Raw genomic sequence first — 17,425 nt, 5'->3', positions numbered from 1 at the left:
TAGAATACTAAAAGCAGTAAGAGAAAAAGGCCAAGTAACATATAAAGGCAAGCCTATCAGAATTACACCAGATTTTTCACCAGAGACTATGAGAGCCAGAAGATCCTGGACGGATGTTATACAGACAATAAAAGAACACAAACTCCAGCCCAGGCTACTATACCCAGCCAAACTCTCAATTAACATAGATGGAGAAACCAAACTTTTCCACGACAAAAAAAAAAAAAAATTCACACAATATCTCTCCACGAATCCAGCCCTTCAAAGATAATAACAGAAAAAAACCAATACAAGGACAGGAACCACACCCTAGAAACAACAAGAAGGTAATCCCTCAACAAACCTAAAAGAAGACAGCCACAAGAACAGAATGCCAAATTTAACAACAAAAATAACAGGAAACAACAATTACTTTTCCTTAATATCTCTTAATATCAATGGACTCAACTCCCCGATAAAAAGACATAGACTAAAAAACTGGCTACACAAACAAGACCCAACATTTTGCTGCTTACAGGAAACTCATCTCAGAGAAAAAGATAGACACTACCTCAGAATGAAACGCTGGAAAACAATTTTCCAAGCAAATGGTATGAAGACACAAGCTGGAGTAGCCATTCTAATATCTGATAAGATTGACTTCCAACCCAAAGTCATTAAAAAAGACAGGGAGGGACACTTCATACTCATCAAAGGTAAAATCCTCCAAGAGGAACTATCAATCCTAAATATCTATGCTCCAAATACAAAGGCAGCCACATTCATTAAAGAAACTTTAGTAAATCTCAAAGCACACATTGCACCTCATACAATAATAGTGGGAGACATCAACACACCACTTTCACCAATGGACAGATCAAGGAAACAGAAACTAAACAGGGACACAGTGAAACTAACAGAAATTATGAATCAAATGATCCGGCAGATATCTAGAGAACATTCTATCCTAAAACAAAAGGATATACCTTCTTCTCAGCACCTCATGGTACCTTCTCCAAAATTGACCACATAATTGGTCACAAAACAGGCCTCAAAAGATACAAAAATATTGAAATTGTCCCATGCATCCTATCAGATCACCATGGACTAAGGCTGATCTTCAATAACAAAATAAATAATAGAAATCAAACCTTCACGTGGAAACTGAACAACACTCTTCTCAATGATACCTTGGTCAAGGAAGGAATAAAGAAAGAAATTAAGGACTTTTTAGAGTTCAATGAAAATGAAACCACAACATACCCAAACTTATGGGACACAATGAAAGCATTTCTAAGAGAAAAACTCATAGCTCTGAGTGCCTCGAAAAGGAAACTAGAGTGAGCACATATTAGCAGCTTGACAACATACCTAAAAGCACTAGAACAAAAGGAAGCAAATTCACCCAAGAGGAGTAGACAGTAGGAAATAATCAAACTCAGGGGCGAAATCAACCAAGTGGAAACAAGAAGAACTATTCAAAGAATCAACCAATCAAGGAGCTGGTTCTTTGAGAAAATCAACAAGATAGATAAACCCTTAGCCAGACTCACTAGAGGGCACAGGGAAAGCATCCTAATTAACAAAATCAGAAATGAAAAAGGAGACATAACAACAGATCCTGAAGACATCAAAACACCATCAGATCCTTCTACCAAAGGCTATACTCAACAAAACTGGAGAACCTGGATGAAATGGAGAAGTTCCTAGACAGATACCATGTACCAAAGTTGAATCAAGATCAGGTTAATGATCTAAACAGCCCTATATCCCCCAAAGAAATAGAAGCAGTCATTAATAGTTTCCCAACCAAAAAAAGCCCAGGACCAGATGGGTTTAGTGCAGAGTTCTATCAGACCTTCAAAGAAGATCTAATCCCAGTTCTTCACAAACTATTCCACAAAATAGAAACAGAAGGTACTCTACCCAACTCATTCTAAAAGCCACAATTACTCTGATACCTAAACCACAAAAAGACCCAACAAAGATAGAAAACGTCAGAACAATATCCCTTATGAATATTGATGCAAAAATCCTCAATAAAGTTCTTGCCAACCGAATCCAAGAACACATCAAAACAATCATCCATCCTGACCAAGTAGGTTTCATCCCAGGGATGCAGGGATGGTTCAATATACGGAAATCCATCAACGTAATCCAGTATATAAACAAACTCAAAGACAAAAACCACATGGTCATCAGAATAGATGCGGAAAAAGCATTTGACAAGATCCAACACCCATTCATGATAAAAGTCTTGGAAAGATCAGGAATTCAAGGCCCATACCTAAACATGATAAAAGCAATCTACAGCAAACCAGTAGCCAACATCAAAGTAAATGGTGAGAAGCTTGAAGCAATCCCTCTAAAATCAGGGACTAGACAAGGCTGTCCACTTTCTCCATACCTATTCAACATTGTACTTGAAGTCCTAGCCAGAGCAATTCGACAACAAAAGGAGATCAAAGGGATACAAATTGGAAAAGATGAAGTCAAAATATCACTTTTTGCAGATGATATGATAGTATATCTAAGTGACCCTAAAAATTCCACCAGAGAACTCCTAAGCCTGATAAACAGCTTCGGTGAAGTAGCTGGATATAAAATTAACTCAAACAAATCAATGGCCTTTCTCTACACAAAGAATAAACAGGCTGAGAAAGAAATTAGGGAAACAACACCCTTCTCAATAGTCACAAATAATATAAAATATCTTGGCGTGACTCTAACTAAGGAAGTGAAAGATCTGTATAATAAAAACTTCAAGTCTCTGAAGAAAGAAATTATAGAAGATCTCAGAAGATGGAAAGATCTCCCATGCTCATGGATTGGCAGGATCAACATTGTAAAAATGGCTATCTTGCCAAAAGCAATCTACAGATTCAATGCAATCCCCATCAAAATTCCAAATCAATTCTTCAACGAATTAGAAAGTGCAATCTGCAAATTCATCTGGAATAACAAAAAACCTAGGATAGCAAAAACTCTTCTGAAGGATAAAAGAACCTCTGGTGGAATCACCATGCCGGACCTAAATTTTTACTACAGAGCAATTGTGATAAAAACTTCATGGTACTGGTATACTGACAGACAAATAGACCAATGGAATAGAATTGAAGACCCAGAAATGAACCCACACACCTATGGTCACTTGATCTTCGGACAAAGGAGCTAAAAACATCCAGTGGAAGAAAGACAGCATTTTCAACAAATGGTGCTGACACAACTGGTTGTTATCATGTAGAAGAATGCGAATCGATCCATTCCTATCTCCTTGTACTAAGGTCAAGTCTAAGTGGATCAAGAAACTTCACATAAAACCAGAGACACTGAAACTTATAGAGGAGAAAGTGGGGAAAAGCCTCGAAGATATGGGCACAGGGGAAAAATTCTTGAATAGAACAGTAATGGCTTGTGCTGTAAGATCGAGAATTGACAAGTGGGACCTCATGAAACTGCAAAGCTTCTGCAAGGCTAAAGACACCATCAATAAGACAAAAAAACCACCAACAGATTGGGAAAGGATCTTCACCTATCCTAAATCAGATAAGGGACTAATATACAATATATATAAAGACCTCAAGAAGGTGGACTCCAGAAAGTCAAATAACCCCATGAAAAAATGGGGCTCAGAACTGAACAAAGAATTCTCACCTGAGGAATACCGAATGGCAGAGAAGCACCTGAAAAAAAATGTTCAACATCCTTAATCATCAGGGAAATGCAAATCAAAACAACCCTGATATTCCACCTCACACCAGTCAGAATTGCTAAGATCAAAAATTCAGGTGACATCAGATGCTGTCAAGGATGTGGAGAAAGAGAAACACTCCTCCATTTTTGGTGGGATTGCAAGCTTGTACAACCACTCTGGAAATCAGTCTGGCGGTTCCTCAGAAAATTGGACATAGTACTACCGGAGGATCCAGCAATACCTCTCCTGGGCATATATCCAGAAGATGTCCCAACCGGTAAGAAGGACACATGCTCCACTATGTTCATAGCAGCCCTATTTATAATAGCCAGAAGCTAGAAAGAACCCAGATTTCCCTCAACAGAGGAATGGATACAGAAATTGTGGTACATTTACACAATGGAGTACTACTCAGCTATTAAAAAGAATGAATTTATGAAATTCCTAGCCAAATGGATGGACCTGGAGGGCATCATCTTGAGTGAAGTAACACAATCACAAAAGAACTCACACAACATGTATTCACTGATAAGTGGATATTAGCCCAAAACTTAGGATACCCAAGATATAAGATACAATTTGCTAAAAGCATGAAACTCAAGAAGAATGAAGACCAAAGTGTGTACACTGTTCCCTTTCTTAGAATTGGGAACAAAACACCCAGGGAAGGAGTTACAGAGACAAAGTTTGTAGCTCGATGAAAGGATGGACCATTTAGAGACTGCCATATCCAGGGATCCATCCCATAAGCAGCTTCTAAACGCTGACACCATTGCATACACTAGCAAGATTTTGCTGAAAGGACCCAAATATAGCTGTCTCTTGTGAGATGATGCCGGGGCCTAGCAAACACAGGAGTGGATGTTCACAGTCAGCTATTGGATGTATCACAGGGCTCCCAATGGAGAAGCTAGAGAAAGTACCCACGGAGGTAAAGGGATCTGCAACCCTATTGTTGGAACAACATGATGTACTAACCAGAACCCCGCAGCTCTTGTCTCTAGCTGCATATGTATCAAAAGATGGCCAAGTCGGCCATCACTGGAAAGAGAGGCCCATTGGACTTGCAAACTTTATATGCCCCAATATAGGGGAATGCCAGGGCCAAAAGAATGGGAATGGGTGGGTAGGGAAGTGGGGGGCGCTATGGGGGACTTTTGGGATAGCATTGGAAATGTAATTGAGGAAAATATGTAATAAAAATATTTAAAATTAAAATAAAATAAAATTTAAAAAAGGAAAAAAAAAGAATTTGGCATCAAACATAAAACTGGAATTCCTTATACCACCATGGGACAAGGAATAGTTGAACATGCTCATCGTACTTTAAAAAAAAATGACTATATAATCTCGTCTTTATATATTCAAATAGTAATGGTTTAAGATAATATTTTGGTATTTTTAGAGAACTGGTGTCCTCAGTTCCTACCTGTTTCCACATAATGTTATTAAATCTTGAGGACCTATGCTTAATCAGTTGCTGCAAATGAATGCTCTAATATCTTATTAAGAAATAAATAAATAGAATTGCGCGAGACCTGAGACTGCATTAGTTAGGGAAGCAGAAACCGGCCTGAGTAGGACCACAGGCCTCATCCGGCTGGATCAGCGCCGGGGTAGCGGGAGCGCAGGGTTGCCTGACACCCGCCAGCTACCCACGACCCCCGCCGCAGGATTTTGGGACTGCTGGTGAGTGGAACACAGCTTCAGCTCCAATCCAATTGCGCGGGACCTGAGACTGCATTAGTTAGGGAAGCAGAAACCGGCCTGAGTAGGGCCACAGGCCTCATCCGGCCGGATCAGCTCCAGGGTAGCGGGAGCGCAGGGTTGCCTGACACCCGCCAGCTACCCACGACCCCCGCCGCAGGATTTTGGGACTGCTGGTGAGTGGAACACAGCTTCTGCTCCAATCCAATTGCGCGGGACCTGAGACTGCATTAGTTAGGGAAGCAGAAACCGGCCTGAGTAGGGCCACAGGCCTCATCCGGCCGGATCAGCTCCAGGGTAGCGGGAGCGCAGGGTTGCCTGACACCCGCCAGCTACCCACGACCCCCGCCGCAGGATTTTGGGACTGCTGGTGAGTGGAACACAGCTTCTGCTCCAATCCAATTGCGCGGGACCTGAGACTGCATTAGTTAGGGAAGCAGAAACCGGCCTGAGTAGGGCCACAGGCCTCATCTGGCCGGATCAGTGCCGGGGTAGCAGGAGCACAGGGTTGCCTGACACCCGCCAGCTACCCACGACCCCCGCCGCAGGATTTTAGGACTGCTGGTGAGTGGAACACAGCTTCTGTTCCAGTCCAATCACGCGGGACCTGAGACTGCTCTGGTTGGGGAGAGAGAAATCCGGCCTACATAGGGCCACAACCCTCTTCCGGTCAGAAAAGCACCGGGGCAGCTGGGGCGCAGGGTCTGCTGACACTCGCCAGCTACCCACAACACCCGCCACAGGATCTTAAGACTTCTGGTGAGTGGAGCACAGCTTCTGCTCCAATCCAATTGCGCGGGACCTGAGACTGCATTAGTTAGGGAAGCAGAAACCGGCCTGAGTAGGGCCACAGGCCTCATCCGGCTGGATCAGCTCCAGGGTAGCGGGAGCGCAGGGTTGCCTGACACCCGCCAGCTACCCACGACCCCCGCCACAGGATTTTGGGACTGCTGGTGAGTGGAACACAGCTTCTGCTCCAATCCAATCACGCGGGACCTGAGACTGCTCTGGTTGGGGAGAGAGAAATCCGGCCTACATAGGGCCACAACCCTCTTCCGGTCAGAAAAGCACCGGGGCAGCTGGGGCGCAGGGTCGGCTGACACTCACCAGCTACCCACAACACCCACCACAGGATCTTAAGACTTCTGGAGAGTGGAACACAGCTTCTGCTCCAATCCAATTGCACGCGGGACCAGAGACTGCATTAGTTAGGGAAGCAGAAAAACGGCCTGTGTAGGACCACAGGCCTCTTCCGGCTGGACCAGCACCGGGGTATCGTCAGCTACCCACGACCCCCGCCGCAGGATTTAGAGACTGCTGGTGAGTGGAACACAGCTTCTGCTCCAATCTTTAAACAGTGACAACGATAACAACTAACCCCAGAGATTACCAGATGGCGAAAGGTAAACGTAATAATCTTACTAACAGAAACCAAGACCACTCACCATCATCAGAACCCAGCACCCCCACTTCGCCCAGTCCAGGGCACCCCAACACACCGCAAAAGCTAGACACGGATTTAAAAGCATATCTCCTGATGATGATAGAGGACTTCAAGAAGGACTTTAATAACACACTTAAAGAAATGCAGGAGAACACTGCTAAACAGGCAGAAGACAATGAAGAGAAAGCACAAAAATCCCTTAAAGAATTGCAGGAGAACACTGCTAAAGAGTTACAAATCCTTAAAGAAAAACAGGATAACATAATCAAACAGGTAGAAGTCCTTAAAGAAAAACAGGAAAACACATCCAAACAGATGATGGAAATGAACAAAACCATACTAGACCTAAAAAGGGAAGTAGACACAATAAAGAAAACCCAAAATGAGGCAACACTGGAGATAGAAACCCTAGGAAAGAAATCTGGAACCATAGATGCCAGCATCAGCAACAGAATACAAGAGATGGAAGAGAGAATCTCAGGTGCAGAAGATTCCATAGAGAACATCGGCACAACAATTAAGGAAAATGTAAAATGCAAAAAGATCCTAACTCAAAACATCCAAGAAATACAGGACGCAATGAGAAGACCAAACCTACGGATAATAGGAGTGGATGAGAATGAAGTTTTTCAACTCAAAGGACCAGCAAACATCTTCAACAAAATTATAGAAGAAAACTTCCCAAATCTAAAGAAAGAGATGCCCATGAACATACAAGAAGCCTACAGAACTCCAAATAGACTGGACCAGAAAAGAAACACCTCCCGACACATAATAATCAGAGCAACAAATGCTCTAAATAAAGATAGAATACTAAAAGCAGTAAGAGAAAAAGGCCAAGTAACATATAAAGGCAAGCCTATCAGAATTACACCAGATTTTTCACCAGAGACTATGAAAGCCAGAAGATCCTGGACGGATGTTATACAGACACTAAAAGAACACAAATTCCAGCCCAGGCTACTATACCCAGCCAAACTCTCAATTAACATAGATGGAGAAACCAAAGTATTCCACGACAAAACCAAATTCACACATTATCTCTCCATGAATCCAGCCCTTCAAAGGATAATAACAGAAAAAAAACAATACAAGCACAGGAACCACGCCCTAGAAACAACAAGAAGGTAATCCCTCAACAAACCTAAAAGAAGACAGCCACAAGAACAAAATGCCAACTTTAACAACAAAAATAACAGGAAACAACAATTACTTTTCCTTAATATCTCTTAATATCAATGGACTCAACTCCCCGATAAAAAGACATAGACTAACAAACTGGCTACACAAACAAGACCCAACATTTTGCTGCTTACAGGAAACTCATCTCAGAGAAAAGGATAGACACTACCTCAGAATGAAAGGCTGGAAAACAATTTTTCAAGCAAATGGCATGAAGAAACAAGCTGGAGTAGCCATTTTAATATCTGATAAGATTGACTTCCAACCCAAAGTCATTAAAAAAGACAGGGAGGGACACTTCATACTCATCAAAGGTAAAATCCTCCAAGAGGAACTATCAATCCTGAATATCTATGCTCCAAATACAAAGGCAGCCACATTCATTAAAGAAACTTTAGTAAAGCTCAAAGCACACATTGCACCTCATACAATAATAGTGGGAGACTTCAACACACCACTTTCACCAATGGACAGATCATGGAAACAGAAACTAAACAGGGACACAGTGAAACTAAGACAAATTATGAACCAAATGGATCTGGCAGATATCTACAGAACATTCTATCCTAAAACAAAAGGATATACCTTTTTCTCAGCACCTCATGGTACCTTCTCCAAAATTGACCACATAATTGGTCACAAAGCAGGCCTCAACAGATATAAAAATATTGAAATTGTCCCATGCATCCTATCAGATCACCATGGACTAAGGCTGATCTTCAATAACAAAATAAATAATAGAAAGCCAACCTTCACGTGGAAACTGAACAACACTCTTCTCAATGATACCTTGGTCAAGGAAGGAATAAAGAAAGAAATTAAGGACTTTTTAGAGTTCAATGAAAATGAAGCCACAACATACCCAAACTTATGGGACGCAATGAAAGCATTTCTAAGAGGAAAACTCATAGCTCTGAGTGCCTCCAAAAGGAAACTAGAGAGAGCACACATTAGCAGCTTGACAACACACCTAAAAGCACTAGAACAAAAGGAAGCAAATTCACCCAAGAGGAGTAGACGGCAGGAAATAATCAAACTCAGGGGTGAAATCAACCAAGTGGAAACAAGAAAAACTATTCAAAGAATCAACCAATCAAGGAGCTGGTTCTTTGAGAAAATCAACAAGATAGATAAACCCTTAGCCAGACTCACTAGAGGGCACAGGGAAAGCATCCTAATTAACAAAATCAGAAATGAAAAAGGAGACATAACAACAGATCCTGAAGACATCCAAAACACCATCAGATCCTTCTACCAAAGGCTATACTCAACAAAACTGGAGAACCTGGATGAAATGGAGAAGTTCCTAGACAGATACCAGGTACCAAAGTTGAATCAAGATCAGGTTAATGATCTAAACAGCCCTATATCCCCCAAAGAAATAGAAGTAGTCATTAATAGTCTCCCAACTAAAAAAAGCCCAGGACCAGATGGGTTTAGTGCAGAGTTCTATCAAACCTTCAAAGAAGATCTAATCCCAGTTCTTCACAAACTATTCCACAAAATAGAAACAGAAGGTACTCTACCCAACTCATTCTATGAAGCCACAATTACTCTGATACCTAAACCACAAAAAGACCCAACAAAGATAGAAAACTTCAGACCAATATCCCTTATGAATATTGATGCAAAAATCCTCAATAAAGTTCTTGCTAACCGAATCCAAGAACACATCAAAACAATCATCCATCCTGACCAAGTAGGTTTCATCCCAGGGATGCAGGGATGGTTCAATATACGGAAATCCATCAACGTAATCCAGTATATAAACAAACTCAAAGACAAAAACCACATGGTCATCTCCTTAGATGCGGAAAAAGCATTTGACAAGATCCAACACCCATTCATGATAAAAGTCTTGGAAAGATCAGGAATTCAAGGCCCATACCTAAACATGATAAAAGCAATCTACAGCAAACCAGTAGCCAACATCAAAGTAAATGGTGAGAAGCTTGAAGCAATCCCTCTAAAATCAGGGACTAGACAAGGCTGTCCACTTTCTCCATACCTATTCAACATTGTACTTGAAGTCCTAGCCAGAGCAATTCGACAACAAAAGGAGATCAAAGGGATACAAATTGGAAAAGATGAAGTCAAAATATCACTTTTTGCAGATGATATGATAGTATATCTAAGTGACCCTAAAAATTCCACCAGAGAACTCCTAAGCCTGATAAACAGCTTCGGTGAAGTAGCTGGATATAAAATTAACTCAAACAAATCAATGGCCTTTCTCTACACAAAGAATAAACAGGCTGAGAAAGAAATTAGGGAAACAACACCCTTCTCAATAGTCACAAATAATATAAAATATCTTGGCGTGACTCTAACTAAGGAAGTGAAAGATCTGTATAATAAAAACTTCAAGTCTCTGAAGAAAGAAATTATAGAAGATCTCAGAAGATGGAAAGATCTCCCATGCTCATGGATTGGCAGGATCAACATTGTAAAAATGGCTATCTTGCCAAAAGCAATCTACAGATTCAATGCAATCCCCATCAAAATTCCAAATCAATTCTTCAACGAATTAGAAAGTGCAATCTGCAAATTCATCTGGAATAACAAAAAACCTAGGATAGCAAAAACTGTTCTCAAGGATAAAAGAACCTCTGGTGGAATCTCCATGCCGGACCTAAAGCTCTATTACAGAGCAATTGTGATAAAAACTGCATGGTACTGGTATAGTGACAGACAAATAGACCAATGGAATAGAATTGAAGACCCAGAAATGAACCCACACACCTATGGTCACTTGATCTTCGACAAGGGAGCTAAAAACATCCAGTGGAAGAAAGACAGCATTTTCAACAAATGGTGCTGGCACAACTGGTTGTTAACATGTAGAAGAATGCAAATCGATCCATTCCTATCTCCTTGTACTAAGGTCAAGTCTAAGTGGATCAAGGAACTTCACATAAAACCAGAGACACTGAAACTTATAGAGGAGAAAGTGGGGAAAAGCCTTGAAGATATGGGCACAGGGGAAAAATTCCTGAATAGAACAGTAATGGCTTGTGCTGTAAGATCGAGAATTGACAAGTGGGACCTCATGAAACTGCAAAGCTTCTGCAAGGCTAAAGACACCATCAATAAGACAAAAAAACCACCAACAGATTGGGAAAGGATCTTCACCTATCCTAAATCAGATAAGGGACTAATATCCAATATATATAAAGAACTCAAGAAGGTGGACTCCAGAAAGTCAAATAACCCCATTAGAAAATGGGGCTCAGAACTGAACAAAGAATTCTCACCTGAGGAATACCGAATGGCAGAGAAACACCTGAAAAAATGTTCAACATCCTTAATCATCAGGGAAATGCAAATCAAAACAACCCTGAGATTCCACCTCACACCAGTCAGAATGGCTAAGATCAAAAATTCAGGTGACAGCAGATGCTGGCGAGGATGTGGAGAAAGAGGAACACTCCTCCATTGTTGGTGGGATTGCAAGCTTGTACAACCACTCTGGAAATCAGTTTGGCGGTTCCTCAGAAAATTGGACATAGTACTACCGGAGGATCCAGCAATACCTCTCCTGGGCATATATCCAGAAGATGTCCCAACCGGTAAAAAGGACACATGCTCCACTATGTTCATAGCAGCCCTATTTATAATAGCCAGAAGCTGGAAAGAACCCAGATGTCCCTCAACAGAGGAATGGATACAGAAATTATGGTACATTTACACAATGGAGTACTACTCAGCTATTAAAAAGAATGAATTTATGAAATTCCTAGCCAAATGGATGGACCTGGAGGGCATCATCTTGAGTGAAGTAACACAATCACAAAAGAACTCACACAATATGTATTCATTGATAAGTGGATATTAGCCCAAAACTTAGGATACCCAAGATATAAGATACAATTTGATAAACACATGAAACTCAAGAAGAATGAAGACCAAAGTGTGGACACTGTGCACCTTCTTAGAATTGGGAACAAAACACCCAGGGAAGGAGTTACAGAGACAACGTTCGTAGCTGGGATGAAAGGATGGACCATTTAGAGACTGCTGTATCCAGGGATCCGTCCCATAATCAGCTTCTAAACGCTGACACCATTGCATACACTAGCAAGATTTTGCTGAAAGGACCCAAATATAGCTGTCTCTTGTGAGACGATGCCGGGGCCTAGCAAACACAGGAGTGGATGTTCACAGTCAGCTATTGGATGTATCACAGGGCTCCCAATGGAGAAGCTAGAGAAAGTACCTAAGGAGCTAAAGGGATCTGCAACCCTATTGTTGGAACAACATGATGTACTAACCAGAACCCTGGAGCTCTTGTCTCTAGCTGCATATGTATCGAAAGATGGCCTAGTCGGCCATCAATGGAAAGAGAGGCCCATTGGACTTGCAAACTTTATATGCCCCAATATAGGGGAATGCCAGGGCCAAAAGAATGGGAATGGGTGGGTAGGGAAGTGGGGGGCGCTATGGGGGACTTTTGGGATAGTATTGGAAATGTAATTGAGGAAAATATGTAATAAATATATATAAAAAAATAAAATATAATACATTAGGTTTATTGTAAAAAAAAACAAACAAAAAAAAAGAAATAAATAAATAATTCACATGTGAATAATAACTTTTCAAGCATTCTAGTTACAACTGCTCTTCAAGAGAAATAATTGAAAGTGTAATTAGCCACTGCCCATGTTATATTAAAACTGACGATAACAGTCAAGTATTTAAGTGGTTTTGTCAACAACTTAATAATTCTCAAAGACAAGGTATTGTAGAACTTTAAAAACTCTATCTTCTTAAAAACAAAGAAGGGGAGAAATTATACCCCCATGCACATTATTTAAATCATACTTTTATTTTTAAGAATTTTGAAATTTGGATGTCAAAGAACTTAATAAATGCCTTATAGTATCCTAAAACTAGACATAATCATGTCTAGGTAAGATGAAAAGGATCCACTTATTGACACATGGCATGAGCCTGTTCAGATATTTAATATGGGGAAAGGGGGGCAGTGTTTCTGGTTTTTTTCTACAGAATACTGCAGAAGCATGCTAGCTTCCAGAATGATTCGTGTGATAGGCTGACCTGTGAGTTCCTGAGGTTCCTGAGAGTGGTGACAAGAAATCTGTGTTGAGCACACAGAGAAAGAGGAATCAGGGAGAGCAGCCACTTGCAAACAAGATGAAGAAACCTCCTATCTCCACCATGGGCTACAACAAGGAGAGCCTATTTCTGCAGTGACCTTGGCAGTAATCCTGGTCTTAAGAGCCACAGGTGCAGGAACTGGCATTGCTTCTCTGGTCACCTCCCAACAGCAATACACCCAGCTTAGCCTTGCTGTGGACAGAGATATACAAGAACTACAAAAGGGCTTAAAAATTTAAAAGACTCCCTTGTCTCTCTGTCTGAGGTAGTGTTACAGAACAGATGAGGCCTTGATTTAATGTTCCTACAAGAGGGAGAGCTATATGCAGCCCTCAAAGAAGAATGTTGTTTTTATTCTGATAAGACTGGCTTAGTTCAAGATAGCATAGACAAAGTTAGAATTAGGTTAGGAGAGAGAAAACACAATAGAGAGAAACAAGAATATTGATATCAAAATAGGTTTTCAACTACTCCTTGGCTCACTACCCTACTTTCCAGCCTTTTGGGACGTTTTGTGGGTATTTTGCTGCTTTTGTCTTTTGGCCCTTGGGCCTTTAATAGATTAACCAGTTTTGTTAAGTCACAGATTGAAGCTGCTTTAAGCAAGCCAGTTGCAGTTCACTACCATCGACTGGATATCCAAGATTCAGACGGAGAAGTTCTCCCTTCCACCGATGCTGAAAGAGCAGCTGCTGGCCTCAAGTTTTCCACCCTTCCTGCAAATGCAGAGTCCACTTGGTTCCTCAAGCCGTGGAGACAATAGAGATGAGGACAGTGACCTCCAGCTCCTAGTATAACTTGAGATCCACATGTTGTGGTGTTATGCTTGGCATAATTATTGTAGGTACACCCCACAGAGGCCTTACTGAATCTGAGGTTGACAATTCTCCTTTGGGAGCTACACAGAACTCAGAACTCAGAACTGTGCATGCTGATTCATGATAATACGAATCCAGTATGGGCACCAGCATGGGTTCTATGCTAAGCACTGCAGGGGAAGGTCCAATTAGAAAGTTTCTGACTTCCCTGAGAGGCACACCTAGTTTGCACGGAGGTTGATATCTAGTTCCAGTTACAACTGAAAAATCTTTCTAAGGCTATGCCTCCCCTCCCCAAAAGGTACCAAGTGCCATGAGTGTGGGTCATGACAGCACCATGGGAGGAATCGGGTCAATGCTCCCCCAGCAATGGTTAATACCCACTCATCCAAGGATGAGAAGATCATTTGATCACCTCAGTTAAGTGTGGCCTTATTAAATTTAATTCAAAGACGGGGGGGGTGTTGGAGACCATACCATGAGAAAGTAGGCCTTTCACAGTTTCCCACCCTAATAAGCCAAATGGCCTTGTGTTAAGAGATGGTCACCCCCCCCCCATTCCCTTCCTGGCACCTGAAGCTGTAAAAAGCTGAATTATAGTCCCCTCTTCCTTATCTCTTCCTGACTCCCAAGACTTCTAAGGACACAAGTTACATGCTGAGCCCAGCCTGACACCCAAGGTTGTTAAGGAGGATTCTACATTCCAGAGATAGACTCAGAGTGCCTCCTGCCTACAGTTTGAATTCGGCCTTCATGTCCCCAGATGCCCACTTCTTTGTTCTTTGTTAATTCCCCTTCAACCCCTCCCTATTCCCCTTGCTGTGTGTTTAAAAACTGGCATTTCAGCCTAATAAACTGAGACCTTGACAGGAATCTTCCTTGGTATCTGCCCTTCTTTCTCACTCATTTCTCTTTGAGGTTTGTGGTCCCCCTAACACCAACAAATAACTGGGTCCTGCTGGACAGGACATTTTACCACACCAGTTCTCTAAAAATACCAAGATATTATCTTAAACCATTACTATTTGAATATATAAAGAACTACTATGCAAAGTAGGGAAATACTGGACCAAAGCCAAACAGAGAAGCATCTGAGAAAATTCCAAACTCTGCATTCTGATGTGTGATGTCAAAGCACTCTTCAGATTTCCAATTCATTTCAGCTTTGTTGACTGCAACATACTTCTTTTTCTTGGAATAGTTCCACTCCCAGTTAACAGCTCTCCTCAACAGGTTTTCCACTGCTCTGGTGCTGCCAACATCTTGAAGTCTTCAAGTCAATCCAAAGTTCACATTCATACCTTCATTCAAAGGTCTCTCTTGGTCTCTTTGCAAGGACATTGCTGGTACACGCCAGACATCAGAGGCTTTCTTTAGTTGAAAAGGTAGATCCTATAACCCCTTTCCTGTCCCTGAAGCCAGAACCACATGGCTGAAGCTGCTAAGGTCTGCTCTTTGTGGGGGCTGAAACATGACTCACTTGATCAATCACAACTTCACCAGCTTTTTGTTTTAGATAGTCTCCTTCAATGCATACGTTTGGCTTTCCTGGAACTTAGTCTGTAGACCAGCCTGGATTTGAACTCTGAAATAGTCCTGTCCTTTAGCGGTGTATGCCACCATACTCCACCCTAAGCATTTCTTATTTCCTTTTCACAAGTTGGAAGCTTAGCTGGAAACCACTCACTTTATTCCATTTAATATCAGATTTTCCATAATCTGTTTACCTCCCTTAACACAAGATTTCACTCCATTCCACTTCCTGTTGCCCAATTTCTCCTTGTCCTGTACATTTTCTAATTTTGCTTACTTAGCTTGCTTATTTTTGTTATAAATTTTCATAAGAGTTAGCACTAGGGGGTAGCTAGGGCGCAGGGTTGGCCTACACCCGCCAGCTACCCACGACACCCGCCACAGGATTTTGAGAATTCTGATGAGTGGAACACAGCTTCTGCTCCAGTCCAATCGCACGGGACCTGAGACTGCATTAGTTAGGGAAGCAGAAAACCGGCCTGAGTGGGGCCACAAGCCTCTTCCGGTCTGACCAGAGCCGGGGTAGCTAGGGCGCAGGGTCGGCTGACACCTGCCAGCTACCCACGACACCCGCCACAGGATTTTGAGACTTCTGGTGAGTGGAACACAGCTTCTGCTCCAGTCCAATCGCACGGGACCTGAGACTGCTTTCGTTGGGGAGGCAGAAAACCGGCCTGAGTAGGGCCACAAGCCTCTTCCGGTCTGACCTGCACCGTGGTAGCTAGGGTGCAGGGTCGGATGACACTCTCCAGCTACCCACAACACCCGCCACAGGATCTTGGGACTTCTGGTGAGTGGAACACAGCTTTGCTCCAGTCCAATTGTGCGGGACCCAAGACTGCTTTGGTTGGGGAGGCAGAAAACCGGCCTGAGTAGGGCCACAAGCCTCTTCCAGTCTGATATCAGCAGCTGAGGCAATGACTTATCACACCAGTTCTAAGAACAACAGGGGCTTCAATTTAATGCTACCCTTGAATGTCCCCAGCTTGGAGTCCACAGAGTGGCCTTAGAAGTGCAAAGAACAGGTGAACAGGTGAGTATTTGGGGGCTGGAGTGGTAGGCTTAAAAAGTTGGGATAGATAAAAAGTTGGGATAGAAGACCCAGGCTGGAGACGAGTTCCAGGCCCCAAGCTTGTGCAGCTAGACATGGGAGGCTGTGTCAGGAAGGCTGATAGAGGCCAAACACAGGCATGGATCTAGAGTGGCTTGGCTGGGTTGAGCAGCCAGGCCCAACTCAGGCAGCCTGAGAGTCCCTTCCTGCCCCATCCTCCTGACATCCTCAATCAGGTGTGTCACATTTCTTCATTCTCAGTGAAGCTTCAGTGGTGTGCAAGAGCACAAGCCCCGCCCCTAACCAGACACATACTCACAATGAAAGCAGTTGCATGTTCCTTGTCTTCCTCTGTCAATGTGCTATCAACACATTGCTTGATTTTTTCAGTATTTTCCAGTATTTCAGGGTTATCTTTGTATTGTTTCACATACTCAACATACTCTTCTGAGGTTCCATATAAAAATAGACGAACATCCTCTTTTATAGCTGGGCAAATGCCACAATCTAGAACACAAAGACAAGGTGACCCTCACTTGAAAGACCTGCATCAGTATATCTCAGGGGATAGAGGGTTTGAGAGCCTGTATAGCTTGCATTCCTGACCCCCACACAGTAATACCCACCTCCCCCTGAAGTCATGAGGAGCAGGGCAGCCCCGAGGATCACCACAGCACCAGCAAGCTTCATGATAATGGTGGCAGGTGATCCTACACAGCTTGATCCCCTTCTTTAACTGCCCTGTTTGGCTCAGTGGGCAGGGAGGGGCCCATGTATGAGCCTCTCCATGCCCCTCCCAGTACACATCTTGGAACTTCCTGAGTGTGTGTGTGTTTGCGTCATTGGGAGATATGTATTTTGGCAAGATCCTGGTCAATAACCTATCTCAGCTTGTTTGC

At 42.4% G+C, this 17,425-nt stretch overlaps 1 protein-coding gene across 1 annotated transcript; it reads right to left on the bottom strand.

Annotated features, from left to right (window-relative positions):
• Positions 1–16,400: 16,400 nt before the first annotated feature.
• Positions 16,401–17,216, bottom strand: LOC147003335 (major allergen I polypeptide chain 1-like). Its single transcript, XM_085842462.1, has 3 exons — positions 17,153–17,216; positions 16,842–17,033; positions 16,401–16,480 (listed from the first exon to the last, which is right to left on the bottom strand). The coding sequence occupies exons 1-3, from the start codon at positions 17,214–17,216 to the stop codon at positions 16,401–16,403; spliced, it is 336 nt and encodes a 111-aa protein (XP_085698588.1).
• Positions 17,217–17,425: the final 209 nt, after the last annotated feature.

Source organism: Mus caroli, unplaced genomic scaffold (assembly GCF_978045245.1).
Source record: "Mus caroli unplaced genomic scaffold, Mus_caroli_1 scaffold_8, whole genome shotgun sequence".
NCBI classification, from domain to species: domain Eukaryota; kingdom Metazoa; phylum Chordata; class Mammalia; order Rodentia; family Muridae; genus Mus; species Mus caroli.
The sequence above is the reverse complement of the archived record's forward strand: the minus strand, read 5'-3'. Positions and strand labels throughout refer to the sequence as shown.

Coding starts and splice junctions, on each gene's coding strand:
- LOC147003335 (XM_085842462.1), bottom strand. CDS start 17,216: ATGAAGCTTGCTGGTGCTGTGGTGATCCTCGGGGCTGCCCTGCTCCTC. Junction 17,034..17,152: donor CCTCATGACTTCAGGGGGAG/GTGGGTATTACT, acceptor TTTGTGTTCTAG/ATTGTGGCATTTGCCCAGCT. Junction 16,481..16,841: donor TGCAACTGCTTTCATTGTGA/GTATGTGTCTGG, acceptor TGCACTTCTAAG/GCCACTCTGTGGACTCCAAG.